Source organism: Eurosta solidaginis, chromosome 4, assembly GCF_040869045.1.
Source record: "Eurosta solidaginis isolate ZX-2024a chromosome 4, ASM4086904v1, whole genome shotgun sequence".
Classification (NCBI taxonomy): domain Eukaryota; kingdom Metazoa; phylum Arthropoda; class Insecta; order Diptera; family Tephritidae; genus Eurosta; species Eurosta solidaginis.
The window spans coordinates 45,985,219-46,003,024 of NC_090322.1; the positions used below are offsets into that span (position 1 = coordinate 45,985,219).

Here is a 17,806-nt window from a genome sequence, read left to right on the forward strand (position 1 = left end):
GGTAACTGACCAAATAAAAACTTATAACCGAACTTTTCGAGCGCTACCAAAATGGAGTTTAAAGACAATTGTGCTGTGTGCGTAAATAAAATGCAAAGGAAGTCCGTTGTTCGCCTATTACCTTGTGCAGTGTGTTGAACCCATACCAAGTTGTAGTTATTGTCATTGGATATACTATTTATTACACGTTTATTTAAATTCAATGTATTCAATAAAAGGAATTCCGCATTTTCAATTGACAATTTTTATTCTTAACAACTTTCGCATTTTCACTTAATGCTTTCTCATTCAAAATTTACTCACTTTACTCATTTCTATATAACGCTTGCGCATTTACAATTGTCTATTCTCATTTCTTTCGCATTTTTAAGTGATACTTTCTTATTTATAATTGACTACGTATTCTCAATTACAAATGATGTTTTCGCATTTTCATTTGATACTTTCTCATTTACTAGTGAGTATTCTCATTTACATATGACGATTTCGCATTTACAATTGACTATTCTCATTTACAACTGGCGCTTTCGAATTTTCAAACGACGCTTTCTCATTTGCGAGTGACTGTTCTCATTTCCATGTGACGCTTTCACATTTACAATTGACTAATCTCATTTCCAAATGACGCTTACGAATTTTTACTGTTTTTATTTACAACTCACTATTCTCAATTACAAATGACGCTTTCGCATTTACAAATGAATATTCTTATTTACAAGTGACTATTCTCATACCGAAGTGATGCTTTCGCATTTACAATTGACTATTCTCAATTACATATAATGCTTTAGCATTTACATATATTTAACGCTTTCTAATTTACAACTGACTAATCTCATTTACAATTTACAAATCTCATTTCCAAATTACGCTTTCTCATTTACAACTGGAAATGGTGTAGACATTTTTAAAAACCGGAGTATCTATATTATCTTTTGAGTTATGAGCAGTCAAAGTTATTGTTGTAGCGATACAAACATTCCCCGAAGAATTGGGGAGTGTTATCTGTTGATGGTCCTTTGCTCGATGCGAATCCGATACTTACCGGTAGCAAGCACCATTAATGTACTAGCACGACCATCTCGGGAACGATTTAGTATGATCACATGAAACCTAGGCCATAACGCCCTCCCACCCCTAGATCCCTGAAGAAAATGGGGTCGCCAGAGCCTTGGCTGCTAAAAATACATGATTTGCCACGGGTAGGTGAGGTTGACAATTGGGTTGGAGAAGCTATATATTGCGCTGGCAACCCCTCGAAAGGGTGGCGCTGGACGATCCCTTGAATCAATTTGGTATTTTAATCACCTCTTACGACAGCCAAACCTCCCGCGGGTATATTCTAAGCAATCCTAACCCGCTGGGGGAGCAGTCAAAGTGGAGAGTAATTGTGCCTTATGCAGGCCAACATGCAACAGCTAGCGTACACTACCTTCTCGCCGTGTAAAATAAAGGGCATTCGAGTTAGAGATCTTTTCTCGCGGACCGTATTTATATATAAAAAATTTAAATTTATTTAAAAAGTGTATTTATATGGTTTTCCAACTTTCTTAAATATGTACGATTATTCAATGTGTTGCTTTTTAACTTTTCACAGGCTAATGCCACTTCCATTCAACAAGCCAGCAGCAACACACGAATACCAGTATTCAACGATGAAAATGCTACTCCAAGCGTAATATCGGTTACTAACACAGAACAGGAAATTCTGGCGCAAGATGATGGAAAGTCGGTCGTCCATTCAATTATAGATGCAGTACGAAATCAGGAAAATGTTAAAGAACCAGGTCCATGGAATAAAGCGCACAACAAGAAAAAGGCGGGAAAACTTTTTAGAAAAACGCTTAGGAATACTGATTTGGGTTTTAATATACATGAGGACATTGAAATGGTCTGTGATGATGATATAAATAATTTAAGAAAATCTGTACAACCAACTACTAATATAGGCGAGGAAAATATTATGCCATTTAAATATCCGAACAATTTTAAGCATAAAAATCTGCCACAAGAAGAATGGATTACACCGGTTACAACTGAGAATGAGCCAGACCCACATACTTTTCCACAATATAATAAAAGCTGTATGTATCCACGACCAAATGTGGAATTTCAACCAGAGGAATACCGTGCATATTGTTGGCTTCGCAAGCGTGGTGTATCAAATTCATTTACTGCTAAACGTGATATTTATTGGAAAAGTAACGATATTAATGTGAATGTACGTCTATATCCGAATTTTGCTAGGCAATCAAAACCACAAAAATTTACTGTGTTGGATGCTTATTTTGAACCAGAAAGGATGAAAGGACTTAAAGTATGCTTTAATAAGTTATATGATACCGAAAAAAAGGTTGAATACCAACTTGAAGAGCTAATGGCGAATTATTTACGACGTCATGATACAATTTTAATGGATGCTAATATGGATGAGACAACATGTGGAATGGTCAGTGAACGAGTGCAGCGACGCAAAAGTTTTTTTCCTTCAAGAAGGTCAATAATGCAGTCAAGAAGAACTTTGGCATTAAGTGGCGTTAAAGAATGCAATACTATGGAACGTAATGCAATTGGTGGCGCTGTAGAAACTAAATTAATATCAAATAACAATGTGCCAGATGATTCTCTTGTTTTCGTAAAAGAAATGCCAGAGTCTACTGGACCAAAAATAAACCCAACAAACCTAGCAACGAAGTTTGAAATACTCGAAGGCACAACAAACAATCAGCCAACAATCGGTACTTATAAGCATGAAGATGTTGATTTAGCAGCTAATACAGATTTTAATATCAAAAAATCTGATACAAATTTAAATCTAATAAAATTGGCAGACCCATTTAAAATTTTTGAAGACACAGCAAACAATATTCCAGTTATTACTGTAACCACTTCTGTAGGTAAAACAAAATTAATTTGTCAGAATAGCGCTGGTATTTTGCCCACTGCTTCAGATCTTAAGTTCAAAACACCAGCGTTGCCGAACACACTACCTTCGAATGTCGGTTGTAAAAGTACAACGTCTACAAACAAACTTGCATTTGATATATATACTGAATCATCAGTAGCTGAAGAATCGCCATTAACTGGTTACGATGGTGGTTCTGAAGGAGCTATGGGTGGTGCACTATTTGATGCTGATGAAACATGCTCAACGCAAACATTTAATGTATTCATTAAATCTCAATCTGTAAGCACACCCAAAATGTCGCAAAAAGTGGCTCCGCTACGTCAATTTGGTTCAATTTTAAAACCTATTCCTCAACAACCAGAAGAAGTTATCCGTAGTCCTAGCCCTGAACCCTCAGCAACCATTGAACAGATTATAGAAGAACAGGAGAATGTTATAAAAGAACCATCTGATTATTCACCACTAATGCCAAAACAGCTTTCAACTATTTTGGAAACTTCTGAACATGCTACCACTCAAGGCACACATACAACAGGTGGTACAAAATCATCGATTAGCACATCTGATGGTGAGGGTGAACGTGGGATTGTAACACGTCTATTATTTCCTCAAACCGCGCTAGAGCCACTTGAAGAGCGATCTCGTGAATCATCCACTATGCCGGCAGAAGTGATATCATCGCTCGAAAATATTCATTTACAAGCTAACACTACAACAGCACAATCAAACAGTACGACTGCGGTAAACAAGCATGAATCAATTGAAAATCAACCAATTTCGCAAACTAACGTTCCACCTGACCCTGCAACTACTCCGGCACAGCAAATTGGAAATTTTACGCGGATGGATGAACGCGAAGATACTGCAGCTGGATTGGCAATATGTAGCGTTCGTTTTCAGGAGGACAAGCCTGAAACCGTATCTAAATTTTTTTTGAACTCACGATCATTGGCCAAATTTCAAGAAGACAAGACTGAGACACTACCAAGCATTCCCATCCCAACTATGGCACAGTACGAAATAGAGCAACATAATAATATGCCAAAGCTGCCAAAGGTATCATCAATTTTGTTTGCGGCGAAAAATGCTACTACAAACTTGGATGATTCATTTGAGTTTTTTGGTCAAACTCCACCGGGTAAAAGTTTATTACACCCCCGATATGAAGTTTCTGCTTTTAAGGAATGTATGGAAGCACGTACACCACTATCATTAAGTGCTAATCGTCATTGTAATGTCAATACACCCGATATGATGCAAATGAATGCGCCACGGTCCGTGCAAAAGCAGGCAAGTTACTACTTAGTATATATTTACATACTTGGAAAACATTCTTATCTTTAAATAGCACACACATAAAATATCAATAATTTGAAATAAAAAGATGATAAAAAAATTTTAAGGACTACCTTTATATAAATGGACCAAAAAATAGAAGGCAATTTTTCCTTTAATACAGACATAGTCTTGTTGAATTTTGACTAAAAAACTTTAACAATAGCTCTCGTAAAAGAATTTTGGGTTTTGACAAGACTATGTATTAAAGGAAAAATTGCCTTCTATTTTTTGGTCCATTTATATAAAGGTAGTCCTTAAATTTTTTTTGTCATCTTTTTATTTTCAATTGTTTAGTACTGCCTACAAAAAGGCAATTGCAACTTTGATTAGTAATTTAAGTAATTCCTAAGTGAAAATTCTTATCTTTATTTATTTGTTCAAAATAGCTAAATCTGCAAATACAACACACAAACCCTTCTGGTTATATGTATATGACCATTATGTCCAGCAGATGTCTCCGCAATTCTCTTGGCTGTGGTGCATCACCCAGCGACATCTGTTGGATGTAATGGCATTTAACCAGATGGGTTTGTGTCTTGTATTTGCATTGTGTATTGTATTGTATTTGCATTGTGTATTGCTATGGTTAGTTGCACACAGACCTGTTAAATAATGATTACTAATGGTAATGATTAGCCGTTCCATACCCCAGCGGGTTAGGGGATCAGAATATACCCGCGGTAGGTATGCCTGTCGTAAGAGGCGACTAAAATACCAGATTCAAGGGGCTGTGTAGCGCAACCTTTCAGGTTGCCAGCGCAATATATAGCTTCTCCAAACCCAATTGTCAACCTCACCTATCCGCGGCGAATCCTGTTTCACTAACAGACGAGGCTCTGGCGACCCCAAGCTCCTCATGGAACTTGGAGGTAGGGAGGGAGGGAATGGCCTGAAGGTTTAATGTGGCCACATAAATCGTTCCCGAGATGGTCGGGCTGGCACCTTAATGGTGCTATGGTACCGGAGCGTACCGGATTTGTATCCGGCAAAGGACCATCACATCGATAACACTCCCCAAAGCCTTCGGGGAGCAACCTTATCGCTACAACAACAACAACAACATTAGCCGTTCCATTGATTATTTTCTTTAAACGCCATTTAATGATTACTTGCCATTATTTTCTATTTTTAATGATTACTTTTCAATTGATTAAAAAAAGAATCAAAAAAAAAATTATATTTTACGATTATTGAAAAAAAATCAAAAGTAATTAAAAATAATATACTTACCGGAGAATATGTTTAGATCAATGCCCATATACCATACGCCCTATATGTTGCATGTATATATTCGCCTCGATAAGCGCTTACGATTACTCTTGCATCCTAAAATGTACTTGTATGTAGAAATTAACCCGTGCATGCAATATACGAAAATTTTTCTTTCAACAAAGCGGAGAAATAATCAAAAAAGAATTTTTTTTTTTCAATAATCGGAAAAAATCATGATTTTTATTTTTTTTTCTAATGGTAATCAATTAGTAATTGCTTTTTTCGGAAAACAATTGAAATAATCATTTTAGCTATTCAATTTACACATCTAAAAATCGTGCACTGAGGGAAATGCTTGGCCTGCTATATCATTTTTGCTATTGATAGCGACGTATTTCGTGCCATATCTATTTTCATCTAATAAAAAGTCATCATAATTAAATTTTTTTTTTTTTTTGATGGGACTTTACTTTTTTTATTTGTATAAGAAAAATATTTATGGACGGCACTGTACTAAACTTGTTGAAATGCTTTTTGGTTTTAGAATTTTTTTATATTTCATGTACATACATATTTGAATATTTCTCTGGAAATTTCATGGCATGCCGTAGCCTAATGGTGGAGCACTTGGCTCAGAGCCCAAACGAACACGAATCATGCTGAAGCCAAGTGTCAAATTTAATGTTTTTTAGTAACAACATAATTTGTTTAGAGAATTACCTCTTGGCTGTGGTGCATCACCACCACTAATAGTTCATTCACCAGAATCCGTGATTCAACACTTGTTAGGTCATTGCTCCCCAAAAATTCACTAAAGAAAATCAAAGTATAAGAAGCTTCATGATATCATAATAAGGGAATTCCACCTCGTTTGTCAGCTACTTACTTTGCACAGCTGAAAATCGTGGTGAAATTCGCATACGCCTGAAAGTATGCAAGGACGTGCATTGAGTTGGGCCTTCAACGAGGTGGAATTCTACAACGCTCAGGAGGCTAGCCATAAGGTATGGCTTAATCTTCTAAATAGTTCGATTTGTGCGTTGCGTAGCTTAAATTTTTTGATCAACATTGCACTGTTCCCGAGCTTTGAACTATATTCCAGGTTTGAAGTCTCTAGATATCCAGGAAGCTAGTTAAACATCCATTGCAAGATTCCCAATATAAAACTAGTTTTCTCAATATATCATTTATATAAAGGTAGTCCTTAAATTTTTTTTGTCATCTTTTTATTTTCAATTGTTTAGTACTGCCTACAAAAAGGCAATTGCAACTTTGATTAGTAATTTAAGTAATTCCTAAGTGAAAATTCTTATCTTTATTTATTTGTTCAAGATAGCTAAATCTGCAAATACAACACACAAACCCTTCTGGTTATATGTATATGACCATTATGTCCAGCAGATGTCTCCGCAATTCTCTTGGCTGTGGTGCATCACCCAGCGACATCTGTTGGATGTAATGGCATTTAACCAGATGGGTTTGTGTCTTGTATTTGCATTGTGTATTGTATTGTATTTGCATTGTGTATTGCTATGGTTAGTTGCACACAGACCTGTTAAATAATGATTACTAATGGTAATGATTAGCCGTTCCATTGATTATTTTCTTTAAACGCCATTTAATGATTACTTGCCATTATTTTCTATTTTTAATGATTACTTTTCAATTGATTAAAAAAAGAATCAAAAAAAAAAAATTATATTTTACGATTATTGAAAAAAAATCAAAAGTAATCAAAAATAATATACTTACCGGAGAATATGTTTAGATCAATGCCCATATACCATACGCCCTATATGTTGCATGTATATATTCGCCTCGATAAGCGCTTACGATTACTCTTGCATCCTAAAATGTACTTGTATGTAGAAATTAACCCGTGCATGCAATATACGAGAACTTTTCTTTCAACAAAGCGGAGAAATAATCAAAAAAGAATTTTTTTTTTTCAATAATCGGAAAAAATCATGATTTTTATTTTTTTTTTCTAATGGTAATCAATTAGTAATTGCTTTTTTCGGAAAACAATTGAAATAATCATTTTAGCTATTCAATTTACACATCTAAAAATCGTGCACTGAGGGAAATGCTTGGCCTGCTATATCATTTTTGCTATTGATAGCGACGTATTTCGTGCCATATCTATTTTCATCTAATAAAAAGTCATCGAAATTAAATTTTTTTTTTTTTGATGGGACTTTACTTTTTTTATTTGTATAAGAAAAATATTTATGGACGGCACTGTACTAAACTTGTTGAAATGCTTTTTGGTTTTAGAATTTTTTTATATTTCATGTACATACATATTTGAATATTTCTCTGGAAATTTCATGGCATGCCGTAGCCTAATGGTGGAGCACTTGGCTCAGAGCCCAAACGAACACGAATCATGCTGAAGCCAAGTGTCAAATTTAATGTTTTTTAGTAACAACATAATTTGTTTAGAGAATTACCTCTTGGCTGTGGTGCATCACCACCACTAATAGTTCATTCACCAGAATCCAAGATTCAACACTTGTTAGGTCATTGCTCCCCAAAAATTCACTAAAGAAAATCAAAGTATAAGAAGCTTCATGATATCATAATAAGGGAATTCCACCTCGTTTGTCAGCTACTTACTTTGCACAGCTGAAAATCGTGGTGAAATTCGCATACGCCTGAAAGTATGCAAGGACGTGCATTGAGTTGGGCCTTCAACGAGGTGGAATTCTACAACGCTCAGGAGGCTAGCCATAAGGTATGGCTTAATCTTCTAAATAGTTCGATTTGTGCGTTGCGTAGCTTAAATTTTTTGATCAACATTGCACTGTTCCCGAGCTTTGAACTATATTCCAGGTTTGAAGTCTCTAGATATCCAGGAAGCTAGTTAAACATCCATTGCAAGATTCCCAATATAAAACTAGTTTTCTCAATATATCTCGATCCATGCGCCACCTACCGGAATTTTTTTGATAAAATATTGCATTGTCACCGAGTTCTGACTTACGGCCCAAGTTTCATGTCTCTAGCCCATCGGGAAGTTACTCGAAAATTGATCGCAAGATTCGCCCCGTTTTTAAAGGATTTGCAGTTATCTTTTTTTTGTCATCTTTTTATTTTCAATTGTTTAGTACTGCCTACAAAAAGGCAATTGCAACTTTGATTAGTAATTTAAGTAATTCCTAAGTGAAAATTCTTATCTTTATTTATTTGTTCAAAATAGCTAAATCTGCAAATACAACACACAAACCCTTCTGGTTATATGTATATGACCATTATGTCCAGCAGATGTCTCCGCAATTCTCTTGGCTGTGGTGCATCACCCAGCGACATCTGTTGGATGTAATGGCATTTAACCAGATGGGTTTGTGTCTTGTATTTGCTTTGTGTATTGTATTGTATTTGCATTGTGTATTGCTATGGTTAGTTGCACACAGACCTGTTAAATAATGATTACTAATGGTAATGATTAGCCGTTCCATACCCCAGCGGGTTAGGGGATCAGAATATACCCGCGGTAGGTATGCCTGTCGTAAGAGGCGACTAAAATACCAGATTCAAGGGGCTGTGTAGCGCAACCTTTCAGGTTGCCAGCGCAATATATAGCTTCTCCAAACCCAATTGTCAACCTCACCTATCCGCGGCGAATCCTGTTTCACTAACAGACGAGGCTCTGGCGACCCCAAGCTCCTCATGGAACTTGGAGGTAGGGAGGGAGGGAATGGCCTGAAGGTTTAATGTGGCCACATAAATCGTTCCCGAGATGGTCGGGCTGGCACCTTAATGGTGCTATGGTACCGGAGCGTACCGGATTTGTATCCGGCAAAGGACCATCACATCGATAACACTCCCCAAAGCCTTCGGGGAGCAACCTTATCGCTACAACAACAACAACAACATTAGCCGTTCCATTGATTATTTTCTTTAAACGCCATTTAATGATTACTTGCCATTATTTTCTATTTTTAATGATTACTTTTCAATTGATTAAAAAAGAATCAAAAAAAAAAAATTATATTTTACGATTATTGAAAAAAAATCAAAAGTAATCAAAAATAATATACTTACCGGAGAATATGTTTAGATCAATGCCCATATACCATACGCCCTATATGTTGCATGTATATATTCGCCTCGATAAGCGCTTACGATTACTCTTGCATCCTAAAATGTACTTGTATGTAGAAATTAACCCGTGCATGCAATATACGAAAATTTTTCTTTCAACAAAGCGGAGAAATAATCAAAAAAGAATTTTTTTTTTCAATAATCGGAAAAAATCATGATTTTTATTTTTTTTTCTAATGGTAATCAATTAGTAATTGCTTTTTTCGGAAAACAATTGAAATAATCATTTTAGCTATTCAATTTACACATCTAAAAATCGTGCACTGAGGGAAATGCTTGGCCTGCTATATCATTTTTGCTATTGATAGCGACGTATTTCGTGCCATATCTATTTTCATCTAATAAAAAGTCATCGAAATTAAATTTTTTTTTTTTTGATGGGACTTTACTTTTTTTATTTGTATAAGAAAAATATTTATGGACGGCACTGTACTAAACTTGTTGAAATGCTTTTTGGTTTTAGAATTTTTTTATATTTCATGTCCATACATATTTGAATATTTCTCTGGAAATTTCATGGCATGCCGTAAACTAATGGTGGAGCACTTGGCTCAGAGCCCAAACGAACACGAATCATGCTGAAGCCAAGTGTCAAATTTAATGTTTTTTAGTAACAACATAATTTGTTTAGAGAATTACCTCTTGGCTGTGGTGCATCACCACCACTAATAGTTCATTCACCAGAATCCGTGATTCAACACTTGTTAGGTCATTGCTCCCCAAAAATTCACTAAAGAAAATCAAAGTATAAGAAGCTTCATGATATCATAATAAGGGAATTCCACCTCGTTTGTCAGCTACTTACTTTGCACAGCTGAAAATCATGGTGAAATTCGCATACGCCTGAAAGTATGCAAGGACGTGCATTGAGTTGGGCCTTCAACGAGGTGGAATTCTACAACGCTCAGGAGGCTAGCCATAAGGTATGGCTTAATCTTCTAAATAGTTCGATTTGTGCGTTGCGTAGCTTAAATTTTTTGATCAACATTGCACTGTTCCCGAGCTTTGAACTATATTCCAGGTTTGAAGTCTCTAGATATCCAGGAAGCTAGTTAAACATCCATTGCAAGATTCCCAATATAAAACTAGTTTTCTCAATATATCATTTATATAAAGGTAGTCCTTAAATTTTTTTTGTCATCTTTTTATTTTCAATTGTTTAGTACTGCCTACAAAAAGGCAATTGCAACTTTGATTAGTAATTTAAGTAATTCCTAAGTGAAAATTCTTATCTTTATTTATTTGTTCAAAATAGCTAAATCTGCAAATACAACACACAAACCCTTATGGTTATATGTATATGACCATTATGTCCAGCAGATGTCTCCGCAATTCTCTTGGCTGTGGTGCATCACCCAGCGACATCTGTTGGATGTAATGGCATTTAACCAGATGGGTTTGTGTCTTGTATTTGCATTGTGTATTGTATTGTATTTGCATTGTGTATTGCTATGGTTAGTTGCACACAGACCTGTTAAATAATGATTACTAATGGTAATGATTAGCCGTTCCATTGATTATTTTCTTTAAACGCCATTTAATGATTACTTGCCATTATTTTCTATTTTTAATGATTACTTTTCAATTGATTAAAAAAAGAATCAAAAAAAAAAAATTATATTTTACGATTATTGAAAAAAAATCAAAAGTAATCAAAAATAATATACTTACCGGAGAATATGTTTAGATCAATGCCCATATACCATACGCCCTATATGTTGCATGTATATATTCGCCTCGATAAGCGCTTACGATTACTCTTGCATCCTAAAATGTACTTGTATGTAGAAATTAACCCGTGCATGCAATATACGAGAACTTTTCTTTCAACAAAGCGGAGAAATAATCAAAAAAGAATTTTTTTTTTTCAATAATCGGAAAAAATCATGATTTTTATTTTTTTTTTCTAATGGTAATCAATTAGCAATTGCTTTTTTCGGAAAACAATTGAAATAATCATTTTAGCTATTCAATTTACACATCTAAAAATCGTGCACTGAGGGAAATGCTTGGCCTGCTATATCATTTTTGCTATTGATAGCGACGTATTTCGTGCCATATCTATTTTCATCTAATAAAAAGTCATCGAAATTAAATTTTTTTTTTTTTGATGGGACTTTACTTTTTTTATTTGTATAAGAAAAATATTTATGGACGGCACTGTACTAAACTTGTTGAAATGCTTTTTGGTTTTAGAATTTTTTTATATTTCATGTCCATACATATTTGAATATTTCTCTGGAAATTTCATGGCATGCCGTAGCCTAATGGTGGAGCACTTGGCTCAGAGCCCAAACGAACACGAATCATGCTGAAGCCAAGTGTCAAATTTAATGTTTTTTAGTAACAACATAATTTGTTTAGAGAATTACCTCTTGGCTGTGGTGCATCACCACCACTAATAGTTCATTCACCAGAATCCGTGATTCAACACTTGTTAGGTCATTGCTCCCCAAAAATTCACTAAAGAAAATCAAAGTATAAGAAGCTTCATGATATCATAATAAGGGAATTCCACCTCGTTTGTCAGCTACTTACTTTGCACAGCTGAAAATCGTGGTGAAATTCGCGTACGCCTGAAAGTATGCAAGGACGTGCATTGAGTTGGGCCTTCAACGAGGTGGAATTCTACAACGCTCAGGAGGCTAGCCATAAGGTATGGCTTAATCTTCTAAATAGTTCGATTTGTGCGTTGCGTAGCTTAAATTTTTTGATCAACATTGCACTGTTCCCGAGCTTTGAACTATATTCCAGGTTTGAAGTCTCTAGATATCCAGGAAGCTAGTTAAACATCCATTGCAAGATTCCCAATATAAAACTAGTTTTCTCAATATATCTCGATCCATGCGCCACCTACCGGAATTTTTTTGATAAAATATTGCATTGTCACCGAGTTCTGACTTACGGCCCAAGTTTCATGTCTCTAGCCCATCGGGAAGTTACTCGAAAATTGATCGCAAGATTCCCCCCGTTTTTAAAGGATTTGCAGTTATCTTGACTAGCGCGCCACCTAGCGGAAGTTTGTTTTCTATAAGTTGTATTGTCACCAGGCCTCTAACTTAGTGCCAAGTTTCAAGTCTCTAGGTAACCGGGAAGTTAGTTAAAAATGGATTGAAAGATTCCCAAATTAAAATTTGTTTTCTTACTATCTCCATCCGCGTGCCACCTAGCGAATTTTTTTTTGATCAAATGTTGCATTGTCACCGGGTTCTGACCCTCGGCCCAAGTTTCAAGTCTCTAGCTCACCGGCAAGTTACTCAAAAATCGATCGCAAGATTTCCATTTTAAAATGAATTTCTGTATATCTCGATCCGTGCGCCACCTAGCGGATTTTTTTCACTTGCATTGTAATGTCCCCCAGATCGGAACTATGTTCTAAGTATGAAGTGTCTAGCTTAACGGGAAGTTACCGAGAAAGACTTCCGTGGGTTAAAAATTGGCATGGAAATGAGGCGACAAACATGAAAGGGACTTAATATAAAGGTAGTAATAAAAATGTTGGACCCTATTCATAAAAGTCAAACGAGTAAAAGCCGGGTTTATTAGTACATGGTGGGTACTTTGTGTTTTTTTTGCTACAAACAAGCCAACTTTTATTCAGAAACTTGATTCTGAGAAAATGCTCAATTTTCATATATAATGGCCATTAAATCCAAAAAACCTTAACACAACTAGCAGAAATTGCTTATATTAAAAATATCCGGATTTATTTAAAATATTCAAACTCTTAAACAATGGTACTATTTTATATTCAAATAATTATAAATATTACTCTAATAAAACCCAAAACATGTTTGAACATGAACACGTCTGTTGTATGCAGGACCGTATCGTGTTCAACGATCACGTACAGAAAACTTAAACGATAAATATGAAACTGTCCAACTATTTGTAAAAATGAGAATAAATTGTGGATCTAAAGCCCATTCTTGATTCCTAGCTTAAATATTTCAATAATCCGATTCACCATTTGAGCCATTTGAATTTGAAGACTTGATTTCGATCACGGATCGTAAAACGCGATACGGGCCCATGTTTAACTCAAAGTTTTACATTGAAAATTGCCCTTTAGGTTCAAACAATTTTAAATTCATAAATAACATACCGCCTATATTAAATTTTACTGGAAATAACTTTTTACACAGTTTGATATCCAACAGTTGGATTCTCCAACCTTTGAGATTTTTAAAGTTCACATGGTTGTATTCAACGTCATTGCCACGCAATTATTCTTCAAGAAATGCTTTGAGAAGAGCTTCGTCGGCTTTTTATGGTTTTATAATCGGCTAGTTATCGATAACAAATAATTATCGCCGGTTTGTAATCGGCTTGTTATTGCGCCTGAAGGTTTCTCACGAGAAGAAAATACAAGCCTGCCAAAACACTGCCCTCAGAACCGCTATGGGCTGTGTCCTTATCATCTACAAAGTGAGGCGAGAGTACTCCGCATTAGGAAGAGAAACGAAATGTTGAACAAACAGTTTCCTTTGAATACCCAGAAACCTTGGCATCCTAATATACATCTGATCGAAGAGGCCCCGCTTCCCAAAGGCTTAGGAAGTCATCTCTGCAAACATTATGAACAAATATGGCACCTGAGAACACAGCCCCGTATATAGAAGAAACCCCTAAACAGAGGAATTTCACTTACAGTATTATTATTACTTAATTTAACTTAAAATTTTTTTAATTACTTTTTTTCAAGTTTTTGGTCTTTATTTAATTGCCTATTATTTCTCATTATATTTAGTTCATTTAGTGAATCATTATTACAAGGGCTCTTTCCGGACAATTTGTTACAATCTAAGTCCTCAATACATAATCCTTCCAAAGACTTTCGGGATTCGGCGCCACATATGCTTGTCCCTCCTCGAACTCCAAAGTATTTTGATGTCACTTCTACCGGACTGTATGTAATACTTCTTCTAAATATGAGCCAAATCGGACCACAAATACGAGTATTTTTAATATCTCGATCCTTGCCGCACCTAGCAGGATTTTTTTTTTTCATAAAGTGATTTCTATTTCTGTGTGTAATATGTGTTCCAAATATGAACCAAATCGGACCACAAATACGATTTTTTGAAATATTTCGATCCATGCGCCACCTATCGGAGATTTTTGTGGTGATTGAAACCACTTTTAATTTTATATATAAAGAAACTTTTATTCAATAAAGAATACGCCTAAATGTATGCATCAATATCTTTTTTAATTTTTCACCACAATGAAAATTTTTGAAAATTGAAAAATCAATGTTGAAAATTAAAATATTGATAAAACATTTTAAAATTACAAAATTCAAAGTAACTAAAATACAAAGTTAAATAAAAATAATAAGAACCCTACATTACTCCCCCTTCAAGAAAATTTAACATTAAACAAATTGAACGTAACTCTTTTTATGTAAATTCTTGGTGTTGTTTGTGTCTGTTGTTTCAATTATTGCAGGTTTTAATCTATCAATAAAAAAAAAAAATAGGAATAGTTTTAATATTATTATCTATTTCAAGTGTAAAACATCTTTGATCTTCTTCCACAATTTTGTAAGGTCTTTCATATGGTTATTGTAATGAATGTTTATTAATGACTCGAGCAAATGCAAATTTACAGGTTTGAAGATCTTTTGGAACGTAAATTCCAGTATCAGAATCTTTATGATGACTTAAATTTGATCTAACATTTCGAAAATGTTCACGTATGTAAATTACTTAAAATTTCAGTTATTGAGAAATTTTTAGCTGATGACACAACAAGTTCCCCTGGCAAACGTAAATTCTGACCGAAAACCATTTCCCCTGGTGTAGCCGAAATATCTTCTTTGTAAATAGATCGCAAACCAAGTAATATGACAGGTAACTCGTTATACCAATTATTTGTGTCCTCTCTAGCTATTATAGTAGTCTTTAATTGTCTATGAAACCTTTCAACCGTACCATTTCCTTGAGGGTGATATGCGGATGTTGTAATTTGGTGACTACCAAGTAATTTAGTTAACTCTGAAAACAATTTCGATGTAAATTGGCTACCTTGATCAGTTATCTTTAACGGAACTCCAAACCGAGAAATATATTCTCTAAAAAATTTATTTGCAATTGTAGTTGCTGAAATATCTTTTAATGCATATGCTTCAGGCCAACGGGTAAATCTTTCAATAATCGTTAAAATATAGCGATGTCCTTTTGAAATAGGTAATGGTCCAACTATATCTAAATGGATGTGTTCAAATCTATTCTTGGGAATTTGTATTTTGACAACAGGGGATTTTGTATGACTATAAAGTTTAGACTTTTGACAATTAAGACACTCTTTTGACCAAATATTAATATCCTTATTCATATTAGGCCAATAATATTTTTTAATTATGAGCCGTCGTGTAGCTCTTGCACCCGGATGTGCTATTCTATGTAAAAGATCAAATACTGTTTTTCGCAAATTACTCAAATTACGGACGAGGGGGTGATGGGGGGTATCCCCCCGGGCCCGGGGTGTCTCATGGGGCCCGCGATTTAGAGGTACTAAGACATTTTTTTTAATTCAGGAGAGTCTTTAGTTGTTCCATGTGCAAATTTTAAGCCGAATTTCAAAAGCAACGAATATTGATAATGATTTTTTGCCTGGGCCTGAGGAGACAATAAAAACATCAAACAAAAATGTATGTTTACATGAATCAGAATTGGTAAAGTTTTCATGGTGACACTGATGAAGGTTCATCTTTAAAAAGTCTTCCAAAAATACCACCAACTCTGTATCAAAGTCCAGATTATTTAAACGACTTCGATATCAGTACCGTGAATAATGGGTTTTTGCGATCTGAAGAAGTCAACGAAATAATTCGTCTAGGTCATCAAAAGTGTCCTGTTATTTTTCCACGTGATTGTCATGACGAGGCATTTCCTACCTCGTTGTTAAATAGAATCTTTCCAAATGGAGAGAAAGTGGAGCGTGATTGGTTAGTGTGGAGTGCCAGTAGCAATGCTTTTTATTGCCAACCATGTCGTCTGTTAAGCACCAATACTTTAAATCGACTTAAAATTTGTTGTCCTGGCGGATATTCGAAATTGTGGGTGGGAAGAAGCCATAATTCAAAAGGAGGCTACAATTGATACACTTATCAATGAACAGCTAATCACTGAAACTCAAAAGTGGAAAGAAATTTTATTTAGAATTTTGGACACTATTTTATTGTTGGTTGAAAGAGGCCTAGCTTTCAAAGGCGAAAATATATATCTTGGTGAACGAAACGATGGACATTTTTTGGGCATCTAAGATCTCATAAGCCAATATGATCCGATACTTAGAGATCATTTGGAGAAAGTTAAGATTTCACAACAGCAGCACAAACGTTTACAAGTTCGCTATCTTTCATTCAGAACGAGTTTATAGAAATGTGTGCAAAGCACGTTAGGGAAACTATATTAGATCAAGGCAAGAAAGCCAAGTATTTTGCTATTATCATTGATGATATGCCTGATGCTAGTCACGTTGACTACGTTCATTTTGGGCTAACTCCATTTCAGTTCGAAAGCAACAATTTTACAATTCAAGAACGGTTTTTAGCTTTCGTAAATTGTAACCAAAAAACTGGTCAGAAAAGCGCTGATCTAATTTGCCATACTTGATTGAAGATTGTCGTGGACAAGGGTACGATAACGGCGCCAATATGAAAGGAGCTTACAACGGAGCACTACGTCACATTCTCGACAAAAACTCGAATGCTGATTACTCACCTTGTGCAACCCACAGTCTAAATTTATGTAGTGTTGATGCTGCAGAATGTTGTACGGCTGCAATTACTTTCTTCGGAGTTGTACAAGAATGTTTTACTATTTTCAGCAGCACTCCACAACGATGGGACATCCTCAAAAAAATGTACCGAGCTCTCTTCATAGTCTTTCAGCCAAAAGCCAAATTTGACAGCGCAGCATACGGAGATGTTACCGGCATTCTCAAGTACATCAACAAGTTCGAATGTATCTTGCTGTCCTCAATTTGGTTCAAAATACTGACTGCCATTAATGAAAGAAACGTGGTCCTCCAAGCTAGAGACGCCATCATAGATGTTGAGGTCCGACAACTAGATGCCTTATTAGCTGATTTGAAGTTGATCAGGGAAATAATTTCAATTTCAATGGGAAACTATTTTAAACGAATGCAAAACAGTTGCTATTCAATTGAACATCTCGCCAAAGTTTCCGGAAATTCGAAAGAGGAAACCCAAAAGAAGTTCTGAAGATAATT

General features: G+C 35.3%; 1 protein-coding gene across 1 annotated transcript in view; it reads left to right on the forward strand.

Moving 5' to 3' along the window:
• BubR1 (Bub1-related kinase) overlaps window positions 1-17,806 on the forward strand; it is a 162,439-nt gene that overhangs the window by 112,919 nt on the left and 31,714 nt on the right. Inside the window, exon 3 of the mRNA XM_067781426.1 lies at window positions 1,598-4,198. Within this exon, the coding sequence (XP_067637527.1) occupies window positions 1,598-4,198 (2,601 nt within the window). The remainder of the gene's footprint in view (window positions 1-1,597; window positions 4,199-17,806) is intronic.